The 19562-nt window shown below is 37.7% G+C and overlaps 1 protein-coding gene across 2 annotated transcripts in view; it reads right to left on the bottom strand.

Annotated features, from left to right (window-relative positions):
- Positions 1 to 19562, bottom strand: part of NRXN3 (neurexin 3) — a 703958-nt gene that overhangs the window by 118133 nt on the left and 566263 nt on the right. For both annotated transcript variants that reach the window (XM_059474030.1, XM_059474031.1), the window contains one exon: positions 17307 to 17478. In XM_059474030.1, the coding sequence (XP_059330013.1) occupies positions 17307 to 17478 (172 nt within the window). The remainder of the gene's footprint in view (positions 1 to 17306; positions 17479 to 19562) is intronic.

Below are 19562 nucleotides of genomic sequence, written 5' to 3'. Positions count from 1 at the left end.
TTTGTCCCATTTAGGACTTATATTCACAATTAATAGAAATTCTGCTGCATCTCCTAAGTGTTTCAACAAACTGATAAGCAATCAGACTTTTATGACCTCAAGGATTTTAACAGTAACATCTTGAAATCTAGATTCTTGAATCTTGGTTAACCTGAATATTCAAAATATTTCAAATACCATTGCTAAGGACTAAGTACTTTGGAAAGGAATATGGTAGAAGTGCTCTATGTTTTTTTGGGTTTTCTTGGATTGTTCCTCTTTTTGCAAAGGAAATGTGGAATTTAATCATAAAAATAAGGGCCTACTGGTTAAATGTGATCGGTTGCTGGCACTGTGTCTTTTTTTTGAAGCCCTTGGTATCCCTGGTCTACAGACTATACTGATAAATAGATCAGATTCACTTTGAACTTCAGCTTTTGATAATCTTCAATTTAGACAAACTAAAATGAGGGGAAAAAACCCCAAATTAATTTGTTTGTGCCAATCACTCCTGGCAGTTCCCACAGGAAATACTTTTTATGCAGTGCAAGAGTCCAACGGACACAGTTTAAATTTGCTCATGGGCAAAGCAGAATTTTCTTCCAAAACCCTTCACTGCTGGAAGATGTTATTCTTTTGTGATGATGGTTCCTTTAAGAAAACAAGCAAGCTTTATTGCATTAAGCTTATTTCTAAACCAAAATGGAATCTTAAGCCAAATAAAGTACAAGAACAATTGAAGCTCTGAAAAATCTGGCTTCTTGGCCTAGACCAATCATAATGATTTACTACCTCTTAGGTGTGAAAGAGAAAAACGGAAAGGTTCCAGCAAATTGCACCAGGCAGAAAGAAAGTACTTGCTTTTAGGTGGAATATTAATCCATCCTGATGTGTTGTCAAATATGTGAAGATGCTGAAAAGAATACCACAAGAAAACACTCATCTGATCTAAATTACTGTCACAGGCTGTACTATGAAGCAGAATTTTCTTCATTGCTTCTAAGTCTCTAAAAAGAATGAGACATTTTATCTAATGAGCAGTTATTAAGTGAAAGATGCTACAGTGATACTAAGGATTTAAAGAAACATCTTGAGATCAGTGTTGAAGCTTTAAAATGTTTCCACCATTTTCCCCATAATGTAGATGGAATATCAGTAGGAAAAGGGCTTGTTAACACATAGCGTTTGATAGCTCAGTTCACCCAGCAGCCTGTAATGCCAGCTCCCTTCGAGTTTTTATGGATGCCCATAATATCACTAAGATTTACACACACTTAATTGATATCATCGTGGGAGAGAAGCAGTCTGCTACAGCATGAAAAGTGTATATTTGATGGGTAAATGCTCTACTAACACAAATTAATTCAGTTCAATTCAACTCCAAAACTCTCCTAGGGCTGATGCTCTGTGCCCTGGAAAAGGAGACTTGCATACATCATGGAGAAGTTGCCATTTCCCCTCTGATAAAGGGAACAAAAGTTTCCCAAGTGTGCTTGTGATTGGCACAGACTGAACCTCTTTTACCACTTCTATTTTCAGGCAGCTGCACTTGAAAACCTACAAGTTACTGAATTGCTCAATTTTCACATTTCCCTAAGTACATATTTTGTTTTAAATACTACGAAGTACAACCACTATTTGTTCATAGCTTGTATGCAATTAGATAAGTGACACAAGTCTATTAGTAAAGGATTGGAATCTATTTTTAAGACTAGACCTTCCTCCATACATCAAAAGGGAATAACAACACTTACAATCAAGTTTTAGCATCAGGTCTGTTTATGTATAGATGTTTATTTTGTTGTTTTACTGTAAGACCATATTGTGGTTTATGTTATATAACATAGAGAATGGTTGCACTAAAATCCAAACATGCAAAAAATCTCTACTTACAGTGGCTTTAGAAAACACTTGAAAAATGTCCAAACCTGAAACCACAGATGTGGCTTATACAAAAACGAGACAGGATGGCCATGCTAAACAAAATAATTACAAGGCAGATGATCTGGAATCTTTCTAACTATCACAAGCTGTCCCTCTAAAAATTTTTGTAAACCTTCAGTTTTGCCTTGTATAAAAGGAGAGCTATAGAAAATTAATTACAATTTGGGATTTCATTTCATTTTAGTGAATTGAAAAATAGACAAGTCTTAACATTGTTTAGCTTTGCTTCAGTTCTTGGATATTATATTCTTCCCCTGCCTTCACTGTTCAATAAAGTTGCATCTTTTGCTACTGAATTCTCATTTTATTTCTTGTCCTCATTTTCCCCTTAGTCCTGGATGCCCTTGACTTTATCTTCAATTCCCTCTGATCACAATGTTTGCTGGGAGCAACACCTTTTATTCTGTTCGTCTCGCTATGGACGGGAGTTAAAAGCTGACCTTCACACTGCAACCCTCCTCAGCTCACTGCCCTCATGATAAGAGACAACAAGGTCTTGGTAATGTAGGTACTAAAAATATGAGAAAAAATTAGCAAGCAAGACTCCAACAGTAAAAATTACTCAGGCAGCTGGAGCTGCTTCTAAGTCTAGTTCCTTGACCAAAATCTTTACAACGCCACCACTCTCTATTTTATCTGATCTAAGTTTTTTTGACCTAAAAAACTTGAGGTTCTAATTAAAAGTAAAGCACCATTCAGGCCAAAATCATTGGGAGATTCAGAAGCAAACTAAGAGACAGGAGTTTCAATGTCTGTGCAGGAGGTATAGCTAACGTGGACCACAGTGACACTAATAAGACCAAGAAAGACTTGAAGAAGTCATCTAATTCAATGCTCTGCCCCAGGACAAGATCAGTAACATTTCAACCTCTTAGATTAGTCTTTCAATTCTGTTTTGGATGGCTGAGAAAATAAGTGCCTTACCTTTGATAATCTAACACAGAAGCACAATAGAAGCAAAATGAAAGAAAACTCAGACTAGCAAAGGTGGAAGAAGGTTAATCAAACCTTTTCAAGCATCCAGAAGAAAAGAAATATTGTCAAAAATGTGACTCAAGTCCTATTTTATATGTGCACATTATGTTGAATCACTTCAGCCCAGTAGAATTTGAGCCCATGGGCATGAAATAAAAGCAGTCTGCTTTAGTTCTCATTTGAGCTATGTTGGAAAACTGAACCAGTGTACAATGCAGAGAAAGCAGTTACCAATTCAACCTCTGTAAAAACCTGAAACAATTTGGGTGCCTACATTACTAGATGTTTGAAATGTTTTGTAAGGAATGTGTAAATTACTGTGTTTTTTCACTGACCAGACCCAAATTAAGCCCCATGTCAGGCAGCCAAGGCTGAAGTGTCTATTAAAGAAAAACTGAAACTACATATTGATCTTTCCATTTTAAGCAAGCAAAAAAAATCATTTTGCAGGAAGAAATCAGAGATTGGAATAAAATACACTGCTATTATCCCTGCATCCCAGTTTGATTCCCTTGTGAAAGGTCAGGATGTGATTTATGTTCCCAGTGGGAACAAGCAGCAATAATCAAATACCAAAAGCATTTTATTTCTATTGACACTTTAAATTCTATTGACTCTCATTTATCTAGAGGTTGTTTATCTGTTTTGTGCATTAGGCAAAGTCAGGACACAGAAACACTAATATAATTTACATATTTGAGGTGAAACATTGGAGCTACATGAGTGTAGCTATTTTGTTTCCAGGAGCAATGTGAGACTGAAAACAGCTCAGTTGCCTTTGGAGGGTGCAGGATCTGAGTTAAGAAAACTTGTGGCTTTACACCTGCTTCTTGAAGGGTCAATGGCTCACTACCACAACCCTGCAAATAAGAGCAGCTCAGTTCCTGAGACCTCAGTTCAGAGCTGAAGTCTCTGCCTTGGTGCTGGTAGCTGGATTGGCTCCATTAGAAACCTTCGGATGTTTCTGAATCTCATTCCCCTGTGCACATATTATCAGGGAGATAATATGGGGAGTTAAATGTACAAATAGAGAGAGCATGTGCAGTCCTTTCCCATAAATACAGTGCTACTGTAGGGAAGCTGCTCAGTCAGTAACAATAATGAGAGTAATGCCTGTAAGGCCCTTAGTCAAATGTCACTGATGAGGACTGGAAAGCTAACCAGTTACAAATAACCAAATGGCAAAAACTCTATGGAAGTGGCAAGTTCTCCAGAATGAGTGCCAGGACATAATTAAAAGCATGTAAGAAACTGATGAAAGAAGAAATTTATTAAGAAGCACTTCCTATCAAGATTGCATATTAGACAGTGCTACAGTATCCTCAGGGAAATTCTTGAATTATTTAAAATTTTCCTTGAAAAAGCAGTGGGGGATATCTGTTTATTACAGAATGGAATAAATGAGACCAAACAGGCCTTTCCCATTTCTAATTGCTACAAATCATGAAATCAATTCTTCTGTTTGCATCAATTTAGAAAAAGGAAATGAGAATTCTAGGATTCTGTAGCAACCCAGTGAGTCTTCTCAAAGACAGATGCTATTCACAAAGCTGTGCCATGACCAAGAGCACCAGGTACTCAGTAAGTAGCAAAGATGCAAATTCACTGACCCAGAAAGACTTCCATGTTCAGTGAATTGTAGAATATTTTCTATTTAAGTCACCAAAGATAAGGTAAATTGGAGCTTTATCCTCAGTTTACTGATGGGCAAAACCAAGCTGCAGAGTGGTAAAAGCATTACCCAAGATCACAGAGAAAGGCATCTCTAAACACAAGGCTGGGATTAATGAACTTCTGACTCCTAGTTCCATGACTGGCCCCTTTCATTTCTGACCATCCTTTCACACAGTTGCTCTACTTCAGATTGTAGCATAGGATTTTAATGACTTCATGCTTTCCAGTGCCTTTAGCAAGCAGGGAAAAGGCTGATGTGGATGCATAAACCCCTTCTGTCACTGCATGTCAGCACGTCAACCTGGGATTACAGCTGGCACTGTTTTTTCTGCAGGCAATGTGATCAGAAAAGCACAAAGTTGTTCAAGCCTGTGATCCCTCAGGACAGATGTTTGTTTGCTCATTCTTACTGTGCACACATGTGTGTTTATGAGAGAGAGACAGGGACAGAAGGAGAGTTAGGGAGAGGGAGGGAGATAGAGAAGAAATAAAACATAAAAACTCTGTTTGATCAGAAGAACTGGAATAGAACTAACCCAGGAGAGAAACATAAATATATTCATTCATCCTGCATTGCACTGTGCAGCAGGATTCTATTAAGCCTGACTCTCCATCTGAGAAATATTTCTCCATCCTTCTGTGCACTACTTTATACAGCTACATTTGATGTACTATCAAATGGCTGAAGCAATAGCAATTGGTTGGATGGGGCTCTGAGCAATGTGTTCTAGTGGAAGGTGTCCCCATCATGGCAGGGAATTTGGAACTAGATGATCCTAAAGGTCCTTTCTAACCCAAGTCCTTCTATGGTTCTAATCAATCTTATGGTATCAAAGGAGAAATTTACCAGAAATCACTGTTGATAAGGCTTATGCTTGGTACCTGGACCTCATACAATCATGGAGCAATGAACACAAACAGATGAGAACAGCTCAAATTACCTGAGCATTCAGTCAGGATTCACATGCCTGTGTGAACAGCTGTATACTTTGGCATAGAATTGTTGGGAAGAACAAGCTAACAGGATATACCTGTATCTATTAGTATGTAATTACTATTCATGGAAAATGGCTGGATGTAAAAGAAATACAGGGAAAACCACATGGATTGTATCTGTTTTGCACCATAGTATATGCACTGGAACTCAAAGGTCTGTGGTAAGTATATGAATGCAATACCAATACTTAGGGATATTCCAGGGTTCTTAAATCAGATACCAGGTGAGAACAATTAGGCAGAAAGATGCATCAGTGCCCTATGGATACTCTATCTTGGAATATTTTAAGTGATCATTCTGACACAGAGCAAATACAGGACTGGGAAATCATAAAGCTCATCTCTTCCTGAGTTTTAGCTTATGCTGTGCTACCATTGTCCAAGGTTAATACAACTTTTCCTAGGCATTCACTCTGTGCTCCAAGAATTTACCTTACAAAGAACTCCAGTCAATAAAACTAAGCTGAGAGGAAAGAACTGAGATTTGAGAATCAATACCATCAATGGAAAAAAAAATCAGAAAAATAGAGGAAAAATTAGTGATGCCACTAAAATACCTAGGTTTTGGTTTGCTATGGTTTAAATTTGGCTGAGCAGTGGGGTCAAAATGCAGCAGAAGAAGTGGGACTATTTCCACATAATCATGTCTTCCTGAATAAATCAATAAGGGGAAAACAAGGAGACATTTGCTTTCCAATTGAGAAATACAAATGTAATTGCTGTAGATATGATACAAACACATACAGCTTATTTGACTTCATATTTCAGATCACAAACTAAATGCAGAAGTAGGGCAATTTTTTTTAGAAGGACATCTTTTGGGGCATATTTTTGTTGTTGCCATGGTGTGTTACTGTATTTCTCTGGAGCATCAGACACTTGACAGGTCTCAGACTCAATAAGCTTGATTAGATGAACAATCAGGCTCTGGGAAGACAGAAGAGAATCCCAAATCCAGGACCATTGGAAAAAAGTGTCACTTTGACCATTAAAGCAAATTTTCTCCTAAAGTATTTGGTATTCATCTGCAGATTTGACATGTTGGACATCTAGTCTGATGCAGGAATATGTAAGAGTGTTGCTACACTAATTCAGCTAACAGCAGAATATACAATACAAACAACACATATCTCTGTTTTTTTGGACAGCACCAAAAAACTTTTACTCAAACTGTCAGTACTTTATGTTAATGTTTTCTTTATCTAGGCTATAAACAAGATAAATATTTTGGCTAAATTAAAACTAGTATTGCCTCTAACATGTATTTGCATATTAGAAGAACCTTTTATGTGATTGTTATGTAGCAGTAATAAAGACGGCTACAGAAGAATACTTCTTACTCCTCTCCCCTCTCCCTCAAGGCCTATCAGTGGGATCCTGGGTGGGAATTAGATGGTCATGGCAACTTGCATGAAGATACTTTTCTGTGTTTACTTCCTGCCTTAGGTAACCTCCTCCTTTCAACCTTACTGCTGTTCAATCATACTGTGCTACTTGCTCTGCTTCATTACCTTACATGTCTTCATAAAGGCTCATGTATTTCCCTCTTTCTTGATGCCAAGCTGACAAATTCCGGGGCTTGATAGACTGCCACTCACATGGGCTTGAGGTACCTGAGGAAGTTAAAACTACATCTCGCTCAGACTGAATGCAGTGTGTTGCAACAGCTCAGATCAGCTTTAAGAAACAAAACAGGAGCAATGGATACTGGAAGCTGCAATATAACCACCTGTTTGTTTTCTGTGTTTTCTCTCTTCTGTCCTCCAAACTAGAATTTGGAAGACAGAAAGTCCTTACAACACTTTCATGAAACTCTTTGAGAATAGAGCAAATGAGAAATAAACCACACCTTCATTTTTTCTGTGGAAAAGCAAAATAAAAAGTACACAGCAGATAAACTCTAAGCGTAGTGGCAACATTTATGTAATTTTTATATCATGTCAGATCCTATCCCATCATCCAGTATGGAAACACATGCATTAACATGAGGTATTTTTGCACAAATTTCAAAGTATGTTCGTTTGTTGATGACTTCATCAACAAGTCTTATATGTTTTATATGTCATTGGATACAGGGGAACAAAACTTGAGTGTTCATATCAGGCAGCCATATTTATCAGTTTTCCAACTCTAAAAATATATTATAGATGCTATGGCCCTGCAGTGACAAGCTACAATCAACTCTTGATTTCATCAAATTGTCATGCTTTAATCATCCCTCTTGGCAGATCTTCCAACATATGTTGCAGTACTGCCTTCAAAATGTGCTCCTCCAATTCTGTTTTATTAACCCTGTCTTTTTATATGTTTTAGGCTCATTATGCAATGCAGTAAACCTGTCAAAGGCACTTTATATGCTGTCTCCAATTCATGCTGATAGGAAGCATCTAAGAGCTCATTTAAGTCCCACAAAATGAGTTCAATATGAAAAGTCAAAATCCAAAATAAAGTATGTGACAAGAATCCTGGTGATCGTATTCAGCCTACAGGGCTAATCAAAAAATCAGTTCTTTTGTTCCTTCCTTCATTGCCCACTCAGAAGGACATTTGGATAGGAAAATATTAACACCACAGTGGGATCTGGTAGCACCAAGAAAAAAATCCCTTCAGCATGCAGATCAAGCAACACATTAATGATTCTAAGTCATCCAGTACAACATCCATTTTCATGAAGACAACTGGGTTCAGCCAAACTTCTTACTATTACCTTGGTTTCAGAAGCAAGGTTTCAGAAGTGAAAAGGAGATCATAACAGCCTCAAGTCTGAGGGAAGGAAAAGATTGCTACAGGGTCACAAGAAGGTAGAAGCCAAAGTTTTTGTGAGGAGTTAAAGGGTGGAAAAAAGAGGAAATGACATGTCAAAGTCATTCTGCAAGACAGAATGAATTTGGGGGAAGAGGACCCAGGCTCTGAACAGCACAAAGAACTAGAAATTTCCTCTAAGGAAATCACTGAAGTGGTGCAATATGAGCCATGTAGAGGTACTGTGCAGGGATAAGTACAAACTTAGAAAGAACTTGTTGCAATGACTCAAACATTTCAGTGAGTTCTGCTTTTGAGTTTTCCTTGTTAATTTCACAATCAGCATTAGACTTTGCGTCACTGAGCTCACAAGAACTAATAATCACAACATTGTATATTATTTACAATATCAGTGAACATGTCAGCTGAAGAAAGGATATGTAGCCTTTTACTGATTTCCCCAGTGATGCTAATATTAGACCTTCTAAACTTACTTCCCTTTTCTTGTCTAATGCATTATAAATTAAACAAAGTTGGAAGAGGTAATATCCCTTTGACAACAGTTAAAAACAGACAAGCTCTCTGAAACAGAAGACACAAAAAAATTACAGAAGTAGAAAAATATAATGCCACTGATTAAAAAAAAAAACCTACCATGAAGAACTTCTATATCCTGAAATGAGGCTGATTTTTTCAGCTGTATTGGGCTGACTCATAAAAACTAGTAACCTTCAGTAATTATGCCTATATAAGTGAAGATTAATACAGATATCACACACTATTTCTCCACAGTTAAGGCACTCTTATCTTCTAGGTTGGTCAGCAGGTACCAAAACAGAGCACAGAGAAGTCAGCTCAGTCCCCTGCTTCCATCTTGGGAAATCTACTGTCTCCCCATGTTCAGTAATAAAGTCAGTGAGATGAACTCTAGCATGCACAAAGAATCTGGATACAATCTTGTGAGACCTTCTGTTTCCAGGACAAGATGGGGATAATATATAAAAATCAGCAATCATGAGTGGGAGCTGCCCTGTGTGCTTTACATCAAACAAATCCTTGCTAAATTTTGTCTTTAACAACTACAACAATCACTGCATTATCTCAGGAAATTCCTCATCATAACAAGCTCTTGTGTGTTTTGTGTAATTCCTTTACAAATAACCTTGAGCCTTCTGTATGTCCTCTTAATATCTCAGGAGAGGATCTCATTTTCTCCTCCTCTCCTGCCTGCCTTCCCCAGTCCCCCCTCCTCAATTATCTCTTGCTGTCTTCTGGGTGGTTATGTTTAATCTCAGGATTAGGCAGAAGCCTGCAGTTTGCTTTGAACAGCTTATCAGCTTCCAAGAGACATTTACAGGGAGAGAAAGACTCCAGTTTTGATAGCAGTAATTGTATTTAGCTTGTAAGATACAAGGCTATTTATCTCACGGCTGGGAAATCACAGAGGGAGAGAAAGAAAATGTTGTTGATAAAAACTAAATAAAGCCTAAAAAATGGAGAAGAGAGAAGAGAGAAGAGAGAGAAGAGAGAGAAGAGAGAGAAGAGAGGAGAGTCCTCAGAATCTTTTCAGTAGAGGGATGAGGTGGGAAATGGATCTCATTGAACAAAAAGATCATGCTAGTTGTGGAAGGAGACTGAAAAAAACAAGGGAAAGGTAATAAATGGCTTGAGCAGGACAATAAATGACCTGTTTTAAAGCAGTCTATGAATTCTTGTTCAATATTCACGGTTGTGTAAAACTCATGGAATTTTATATGTAGAGATAGGTAGAAGCATTTTTAGAGATACTGAGAACCAACACTGCATTTGAAGATAGCTGGATCTGTGGATATCCACATCTCTGGAAATGAAATCTGCTTTTTTGTTTTTCACAGAAATTTACAATAGTACCCATCATGAATTGTGCAGTGCCATGCAACACTTACTACTTAAACCAGCTTCAGGTTCCTCTTTTATAAAACGCCCTTTCCATTTCACATTAGCAGTATTCAGTCAGTATTCAGTCTGCTCTCGCCAAAACAGCCTCATGCTTCATGTTTCCCACCTCACAATTCCTGTAAAATCTCTGATGCTGGTTTAAGTTCTCCTACTATATTACTCCATTTTTAAAGTATCTACAATAGGTTTGGGTGGGTATTTATGGAAAAAAAAAAGTTTGAGATATTTTGAATCTTATTAGGCTGCCATCAGTATTCTAATTTGCTACAATGAAACAAAGCAAAGCATGGGAGGGTTAACATCATCTCACTGAGAAACGAGAGCACTTTGCAAAAGTATCAAATGGGTAACAGCAATTTAAAAAATGCCAGATTCCAATTATTTTGATACTTTTAATCATAGAATACTTTTGCTAAAGGAAGAATAAGATAGAACCAAGCTTTCAATCTTATCAAGACAAACACAAATACATCAAGTTCTTTCCACCACCATAATTAATTCTCTAGAGTTAAAACAGATGGAATGAAAAATACATCTATTTTTTCTGTGTTACAGAGATGCAGCATATAATTTCAGGTGTCCAAAACATGTCTCATAATCATGACATTTTCTCAAAGGTGAGAGGTCACAAAGTGAAAAAAAATTGAGAAAAACTGACAGACTTGAGATTCTTTTGTAGCCTTTGTTGCATTACCTTTCACTTAAATGCAGAACTTTAACCTCTACCTGACATTTTTTATTTCTTTGTGAGCAAGTAGTTTAGACTAGACTAGAATATTTGGAAAGTAGCTACAACAATTATCTAGCTCAATCAGGGCTGGCCAAAAGTCAAAGCATGTTCTTAAGGGCAGTGTCCAAATGCCTCTTAAACACTTATGAGCATGAGGCCTGGTGACAATCTCTCTAGAAAAATGGTTCTGTTTGACCAGTCTGTGAGTAAAATAATGCCTCCTAAGATCTATTGTGAACCTCCTCTAGCATAGCTTTGAAACACTCCTACACGTCCCATCACTAAGTACCATGGAAAAATAGCTCAGCACCCATCTCTGCTTCCACCCTCAGAAAGCTGCAAAGAGCAAAGTCACCCCAGCCTGCTCTGCTCCAAACTCAACAACCCCCAGGTCCTTAGTCCCTCTCCATAGGACATGCCTTCCAGCCCTGTCACCAGATTTGCTGCTGTCCTCTGGACATTTTCATGGATGTTCACATGCTTCTCAAATTATGGGACACTACCAAGAGTGAGACCACACAAACACTGAATAGAGCAGGACAACCACTCCTTTGACTGGCTGTCTGTGCTGGCTTTTCTGCTCCCCAGAACGTGGTTTGTTGTTTTCACTGTCAGGGTCCACATATGACTTACACGGAGCTGCTGCCCACCAGCACTCCAGACCCATTTCTTCAGGGCTGACCTCCAGCCACTCTTCTCCTAAGTCATAGTAACGGCTGGTGTTACTCTCCTCCATGTGCAGAATCCAGAATTTGTTCTTGCTTAATTTTATCCCATTAATCATTGTCCAATGCTCCCATGCAGCTAGAATCCCCTGCAAGGTTTTTTGTCCCCTAAGGGGGTCAACAGAACCAGCCAGTTTAGTCTCACTAGCAAACTTCCTACATCCACTACCTTCCCTTCATCCACAAGATAGGTGACCTTACCACAGAAGAATGAATATACTGAACAGATCTGTCCCTGGAACTGAACCCTGAGGAGCAGCTCTGGTGACCAGCTGCCAGGCAGATGCAGCCCCATCCACCACAGCCCTCTGAGCTCTGCGTTCAGCCAGTTCCTAACCCAGTGCACTGTGCACAGCTCATCCCACAGCTGGGCAGCTTGTCTGAAATGGTGCTGTGAGGGATGGTATCAAAAGCATTACTAAAATCCAGGAAAAACTACATACACTGCCTTTCCTTCATCCATCAGGCAGATGATCTTACAATAGAAAGACATAAAATTAGTTACATGGAACGCTCCCTTTGTGAACCCATTTTGAGTGTGCTTTATGACTGCATTATTCTTCAAATGCCTTTCAATAGCATACAGCATAATCTTCATAATTTTTCCTGGAGCTGAGTTTGGACTAACAGGTTTTAGCTCCCTGTATCTTTTCTCACACCCTTCTTATAGCCTGGAATAGCAGTGGCTACGTTCCAGTCAGCAGGGACCTCCCCAGACACCAAGACCCTTGTTAGATAATAGAGGAGTCCTGCTGCTAGCATCCTTCACTATTCATTCAGTTAGCTGGAAAAATTATTGAAAAAAGCAAGTAAGAACTCAGCCAGTTTTCTTCCCTATCTTACATAAAATGAGGGGCACAAATCAAGCTTCCTCAAATCTTTCCACCTAGCAAATGAAGAAATACATTTCAGCAAGGCAAGATAGGTAGGAGAATCTAAACCACTATCACTTGGACCTGCTTCTGGAAAGCCTATTGTTTTACACAAAGACTTTGTCTCACATAGACTAACAAAGATGCAGTTCAAATTGGATTGCTTTCAAATGAAATTGAAAAAAGAAGGTATGCCCAACAGTTCAGGAACATTCAATCCTTGGAACTGGAGCTACTCTGAAAGAAAATCCCAGCACAGATATCATGGTCTCAGAATCAGTTTTTTGTTTTATAGGTATGCACTTATCTGGCCAGAGCAGTCAGTTCTGATGCCAAGAGCTAACAGTCCAGCTTTTCCAGAAATGCAATTTCCTCTCAGAAATGTACTTCAGAGACCAAATAAAGTAAGGGCATAGAGGAGGAACTAATTTTTTTCCTTTATCCATAGCAAAAATCCTGCAGAATAATGTAATTTGAAAGGGCAAAGACTACTGCAAGAAGAGTGAGAGATAACTCAAGAATGATAAAGGTGAAAAATATAAAATATGTACCGTATGGATGAAATAATAAACTCTGGTAATAATCCAGTTGTTTAATACTGTCTTAATTCTTGTTTCTAAAATGCCTTAAAAAATCCAGGCTACATTTTTTTTGCTGGATCATGCATTTCTTTAAATGACAGCTCCTTCCTACCTGTTGCCTTCTTTCCTTTAATCCTCTCCTTTAAAACATTACTTAAATAAGATTTTTTTTTTTATTGTGGATACTCTTACTTAACAGCTTGTCTTCACCTTGATTTTTTTTTTCTACTGCAGAATATGTAGTTGGTGCCTGGATGAACGAACAGGAATATCAGGTTTGTTTTGACATACACTACAAATCTGGCATCACACAAAGTACTTCTTTGCAAGGAAAAGACAGTGAACTGAGTCAAAAAAACCATATCCTGTTTAAGAAATAATGAAAACTTAAGGACTGAAGTATCCCAGGTCTGTGTAAAAATTGAAGATTGATTTCTAACTGCTCTGAAAATTTCTGTAACCTGTCTCAAATTTGATGGGTTTCATTTTGATAAAAACAAAAACATGTCAGATACTTTATCTTCCTGAAGTCTGGGTCCAAAATTACTCATATTTTATCATTAACCAATTTATTTGGATATAGAGAAGGCTTTTTCCAGGAACATAAAAGCAGGAAAATTACAATGACCAAGCACAACTTGTTTTCTGGGAGAGTTAAAAGGATGAAAGCATGAGAGACAACAGAAGGGAGGACGTCATAGAAAACTGTACTTCAGACTACAGCAAAAGTTTTATACCCTGACCAAGAAAAATTCTTTCACATTGTGATAACCAACTTAATGAATCAAGCATGAAGAAAGTGGCTATCAGTACAGCCTATGGAAGAAGCCCGTCTCCTTATTGTGTTCATGAGAGAGAGGAGAAAGAGCAAAACTAATGCAAATAAATCACAAACAGCTCAATGGTTTTGGCTGAACCACAACAGCTGAATTGCAGACAGCAGCCTCTGTGCTAATGCTACTTTGACATCTCCCAGTTCTCAGAAGCTTTGTCTCACATACCTATACTGGGCTACTGTTCTGTCTTTCTGTCCAGTAACAAAAAATCTGGTACTTTGAGGTGGTACTAAAGATGAGAGCCCATTCCTAGTAATTTGGATTATTTCAGTCACAAAACCAACTTTAGCTCCATGTTAAAGTTTACCTCCTTTACCATTTTTCTCTAACCCTTTTCCCTACAAGAAAGTGCAAAGCTCATGTTGCAGGTGACTGGAATGCAATTGGATGCTATAAAACCCAAAATGTCATTGCCTGAGTTGTAAGTTTGCTGTCATTCTATTTTCTTTGTCTTTTATTTGAAGTTGTAAAAATACAGCTTTGGAGCCTTTGGGTCTCATTGGGCTAGTTTCAGTTAATTTCAATTTAACTAAAGACTGTATTTTAAGGAAAACCAATATTCTCTCACTTTGCTCATTTAATGAATATCCAACTTTTTTTTGTACTTTTCATTGAGCAAGTAATTATGAGTCTAATGTATAATCCTTCCACAAGTAATAAAACTCAGAGAGGAGCATGGAAATGCCATTCAGAATGCAACCCTGACTGAAGATTGCACCATGTGTGATGACAAAGAAGAAACATTAGATAGTTTATAAAATTTGTAACATTAGGAAAAACAAGTACACATGAAATTGTTCATTTTACAGACAACGCAGTGTGCTCAAGCAAGCATGGTCTACACATACAACATTTTTTAAACACTACCAATAACTGTGTTTGTAGAATTGACATGATGCTATGTGAAACATAGGGGATTACTCAGCTACTATCACTCAAGTTTGATATGAATTTAAATTTTCAGCAGGTTCCAGTTGAAACACACTGGATTAGCCTGGGTCCATCCAACCACAAAGCCTTCACAGAACTGAATCTCTGCTGAACACAGGTTTGGTCATGCAGTCAGATCAAAAACAACAGTGCAAGTTTGGTTTGTGAAAGACAGCAAGTAATTAATTTTAAAAGCTCCTGTTCAGTCTTTTTTTTTAAACATTGTCTGCACAGAAAATGGGACTAATAAGTATTGGCTTCCTGTAATAATTGGTTCATTGAACCTTTTCTGAATCTTAGGCATTCATAACGCCACTCTATTTTATGGATATTCTGGTATTTAACATGAATTGACATCAAGCCACAGTCCTTTCCTTTGGGAAGGCTGGAACATTGCCCTCCTCCCTTGGGTTTTTTTGTTTGTTTGTTGGTTTGCTTGGGTTTATCCCACAGTAATGTATTATCTTCTGTTTTTTTGATTTTTGTCTTTTTCTTTTTTTTTTTAATTTGACTAAAATATTGGTTTGAAAGAAGTAGCAGACAAGTAAAGGATTAACCTGCACACACCAGGTATGGTCCCATAAGCCTTATTTTCACAGGGACAGGCTGAAAAATTCATCATCTACAAACAGACAAAAATTGAAATACGTGCACAGAAAGGAAAAGGTGTCTGGAAGATAAAGGTGTCCTTTTTTCTTAGGGTACAACTGCACACACTCAATACTAGCCCAGAATATAAGATTAATGCTGATTCCGTAAAACCTTACATCTTCTAATGAAAACATAGAAATATCTATAGCCAAGGCAGAAGCCCAGGTACTGAGGTAGTCTGTGAGTGTGATTTATTTTCCCTTAAAAAAAAAAAATCTCTAAAGCATTGAGCTGAATATTTTGTTTCTTTACACCAGAGACTTACTACAGCAAGCAATATAAGAAGAAAATTTATTCATAGAGGTTGTAGTGACTGTAATTGGCTGCCAACTGTATTGCAGGTATTTTACAAAATTGATGAAAGGAGCAGAACAGAGATCCTCAGTTGGACCTTTCCTCTCAAACCAATGCATAGCAGAGCTAGAACCTAACACAGCACATCTGTCCTGGCATTCTTCAAAAATATTTTTTTCCCAGAAATAAGGTTAATAATTGAAATGTATCCTTTTGCATACACCTCACAAAACACTGACAAAGGGACATATGTAGTAGAGAGCAATATAGCACAGATGACTCACATTCAAAAACCTTCCTGTGTGCCTTCTGAGGGAGTAGAAGAGATGAAATCATCCCTTTGGAGTAATTTATTAGTATAATGTCACATAAATTAGCATATAACCTCAAGTTAGGATATTTACTATAATTTGAGTTTAAGTTTCTTTTGAACAATTCCTACACCACTACCAAGAATCTTCATTCTGTCTTGAGCTACTACTGTACAACCTAGAAATAAAGAACTGAATGTTTCTTAGACTCAAAATTGAAAACCAAGAAGATCATGGCTTCACCTTAAGTAACATATGAATAAGAGGAAGGTGGTTAACATTGGAGTTCTTTCCTTGTGTTCATTCTTCCTTTTATAACCATGCACATCATCAGATCTCAGCTATTTAATACACTGTCAGCGGCACACAAAGCAATCTGTTTTTCACTTGGAGTAAGTTTGACCTTTTAGCATTGTGACAAAGTATCATGACATTGTGATTTGCCAGTGGTGGGATAAAACATGTGACAGTGTATCAAGAGCTAGTTATTCACTATTTCTGGTGGATTTAGGGTGATAATTTCCAAAGATATTGAATTTTTCCGCTGCATTTTGACAGAAAGTCAACTAGGAGTTGTCAGTTTTGGTTAGATGCTGTGTTAACTTTTGTGTCTGCAAACCTAAGAAAGAAATTGAAATTCAGATGATAAAAAATTATGAGGCAAGCATAAGGTCTGCTCAAATACTTGCTTATCTTCCATTTCCTTACATTTCTACTCTATATTTATATAGACAGTATCTGGGGTGGGGCTAGAGTCTTTTCACTTCACCACTCCTTTTCATAAAGTCTGTTCAAAACTTTTCTACCCTAAATATTTAGAAAATATCACGAGTAGCAAAACCAAGTTTGTCATTGAATAGCTTTGTAAGTCTGTGTAGAACCAGGATTCACTTAGAGACCTCTGAAATAGCATGGTCTATGGACATCATACCACACAGTTGGCATGCTTTTTCTTCCAGTCTAAAGGACCATTAGTTTGTTTTCCAAGAGACACACTATGCATCACCAGGCTCGTGAATTTATTGTCTAGATGAAGCAACAAAGATTTATATAGTGACCAGTTGTTATTAAACATGAGGTTATAGGTACAGATAAACTGAAAGAGAACAAAAAGCAAAATATATGTACCTGTGGGGTAGTGTTCATTCACTGGCCAGCTGTCAACCTGAAGTGTTGCATTGCCACCATTCCTGGTAAAGCGTACTACGTGATATTTGCCATCATTTACAGGTGTGCTTTCCTCTTTAATAGAGATGTCCACCGTGCCAATATTGAAGACTACGCCAATCTTGCCTTGCTCCTGAAAGAAGAAAAGAAACAAGTGTTTTAAAATTGCTGCCACTTAGGAGAATGTTCTTGGCCTCTAAGTCTCTAGTGGGTAGTTCTGCCGGTAGATGGCACTGGAGAATACACAGAATTGTCATTTTGAGCTTCTCAAGACACATTTCATTGGTTCTGCTTCATTGCAAACACTTTCTTTCACACTGTTCTTTACAGCATTCACCTGAAGACAGTGACTCATTTGTTCCCATAAAACATCACAGAAGACAGGTGAGAAACCAGGCAGCAAAAATCAGGAGATGTGGATAAAGAGTTATTTGAGCAACATCTCTGCTGATTATTACTAGTCACTTGTTATATAAAATGCAGCCACTGACAGGCTGTTATCTCAACACCTGTTTTGTTCTGTTATTCTTCTTGGGAAACAAACAGTCCTCACTCCCCAAGAAAATAATTGTGGGATCCAGCAGGAAGAATGCAGTTAGAAGATGAATGGAACTTGAAGGGAGCAGAAGTGTCATTAGCTGACTTCGAAATCCAGAGGGAAGCTCCTAAGAGACAGGAGCTGCCCATCTTATTTTTCTCCATCACACAGCAAACAGTGCCTTACCAATAAAGCAGTGTTTTCCCAAAACTTTGCACCAGTCACTGACTGAAAGGGAAGAGCTGGCAAAATCTGTTATAATAGCCACAACACTTCCTTCTGCAGGTCCCCTCAGGTGATTCCAAGTAATGACCATATTTAATGACTTTAGAGTATACTCTGATTAGATATATGCATTTAATATTACTGATTTAAACAGCAACAGAAATTCTCATCACTGTACAATTAAGAGCAATGCATCTTCAAACACTCAGTAAGGAGAGGCACAATATGCTAGTGTTAACAATTATGAAGGCATATTAAGTGCACTGCACATATCCAAAACTGGTACAGACAGGCAGAACTAAAATGTATCATACAGGAAGTCAATATATTTGCTAGCTATCCATACTATAAAATTGAAACAAGAGAGAGTGGATGGCCATCTTCTATGCAAATATATTTTCCTTGAAAAAAACTGAGGTATAATAAAGGGTGACAGGACAATTCTGTTCCGTTACATATCTGCTTAGAGGGCAGACGATCCCATTCTTCAGGGCTGTTACCCTAACTTTACCTCATTCACATTAGCAAATCTCAGCAATAAGAAAAAAACTTCAGCTCTTGTACTTGATGGCCATCTTGGATTCCTCTCCTGGATTTATTTCTGTCTCCTGGTAGTAAAAGAAATCTTTTTCTGAAAGTTTCACCGTGTTTCAATTTCTCAGAGAGGTCTTTCTGATTCCTTAACCTTACATTTCAAAGCTTACTCATACCAAAGTACTCATCACAAATTCCTTGTATCTTCACTACCCTTCTTTTTTTTTGACATTTTCTTCCTAACACCAAGTTTCCTGGTGTCAGACTACAGGATTGTTTTAGGAAAGGAAAGAAAACAATCCTGTAGCTGAAGAGGTCACGAACTCTGGTGGTTCAACTACTTGAAGTTTAGCACTGAAAACAGTAAGCATTTTGGTTTTTTTCTCATTAAAACAGTAAATTTTAGATTGTGCTAAATGTATGCTGGGTAGGAAGTTTTATGTACATTCATACTGTTATTCTTTGAAGGGACTTTTCTTCAAGATAGCAATATCATCCTTCTCTTTTCACTGGACTGTGAGGTAAGTGGATTGCTGCTCCCAGCAGATGCATGAAATCAGATGCCATTTGGAAACAACCAATGTTTCTTCTCTTATACTATCCCAAAAAATAAGTTTCAGTTAACAAAGATTTATTTCACATAAAAGCATTGCTGGCACAGCTTTACCACTTCTTTGACATATGAAGTAAGTGATCTCCCAACACTGTTTTAGTGAACCTTTTGCTGGCAACCACATAATTATCTTTATCTGCATAGCAATTACCGAAGAACATGTGATTAATTTTTCCTCAGACTCAAATAATACATAGCAACCAGGTAACCTGGCTACTGATATTGTGGTTTTGCAAGATATAAACTTACATTTAGCCTCCTGGATGACTTCTCATATTGCTTTTCAATTGCCATCAACACACCAAGC

Source organism: Ammospiza nelsoni, chromosome 6 (genome assembly GCF_027579445.1).
Source record: "Ammospiza nelsoni isolate bAmmNel1 chromosome 6, bAmmNel1.pri, whole genome shotgun sequence".
Lineage (NCBI taxonomy): Eukaryota > Metazoa > Chordata > Aves > Passeriformes > Passerellidae > Ammospiza > Ammospiza nelsoni.
This window is presented reverse-complemented; position numbering and strand designations above follow the sequence as displayed.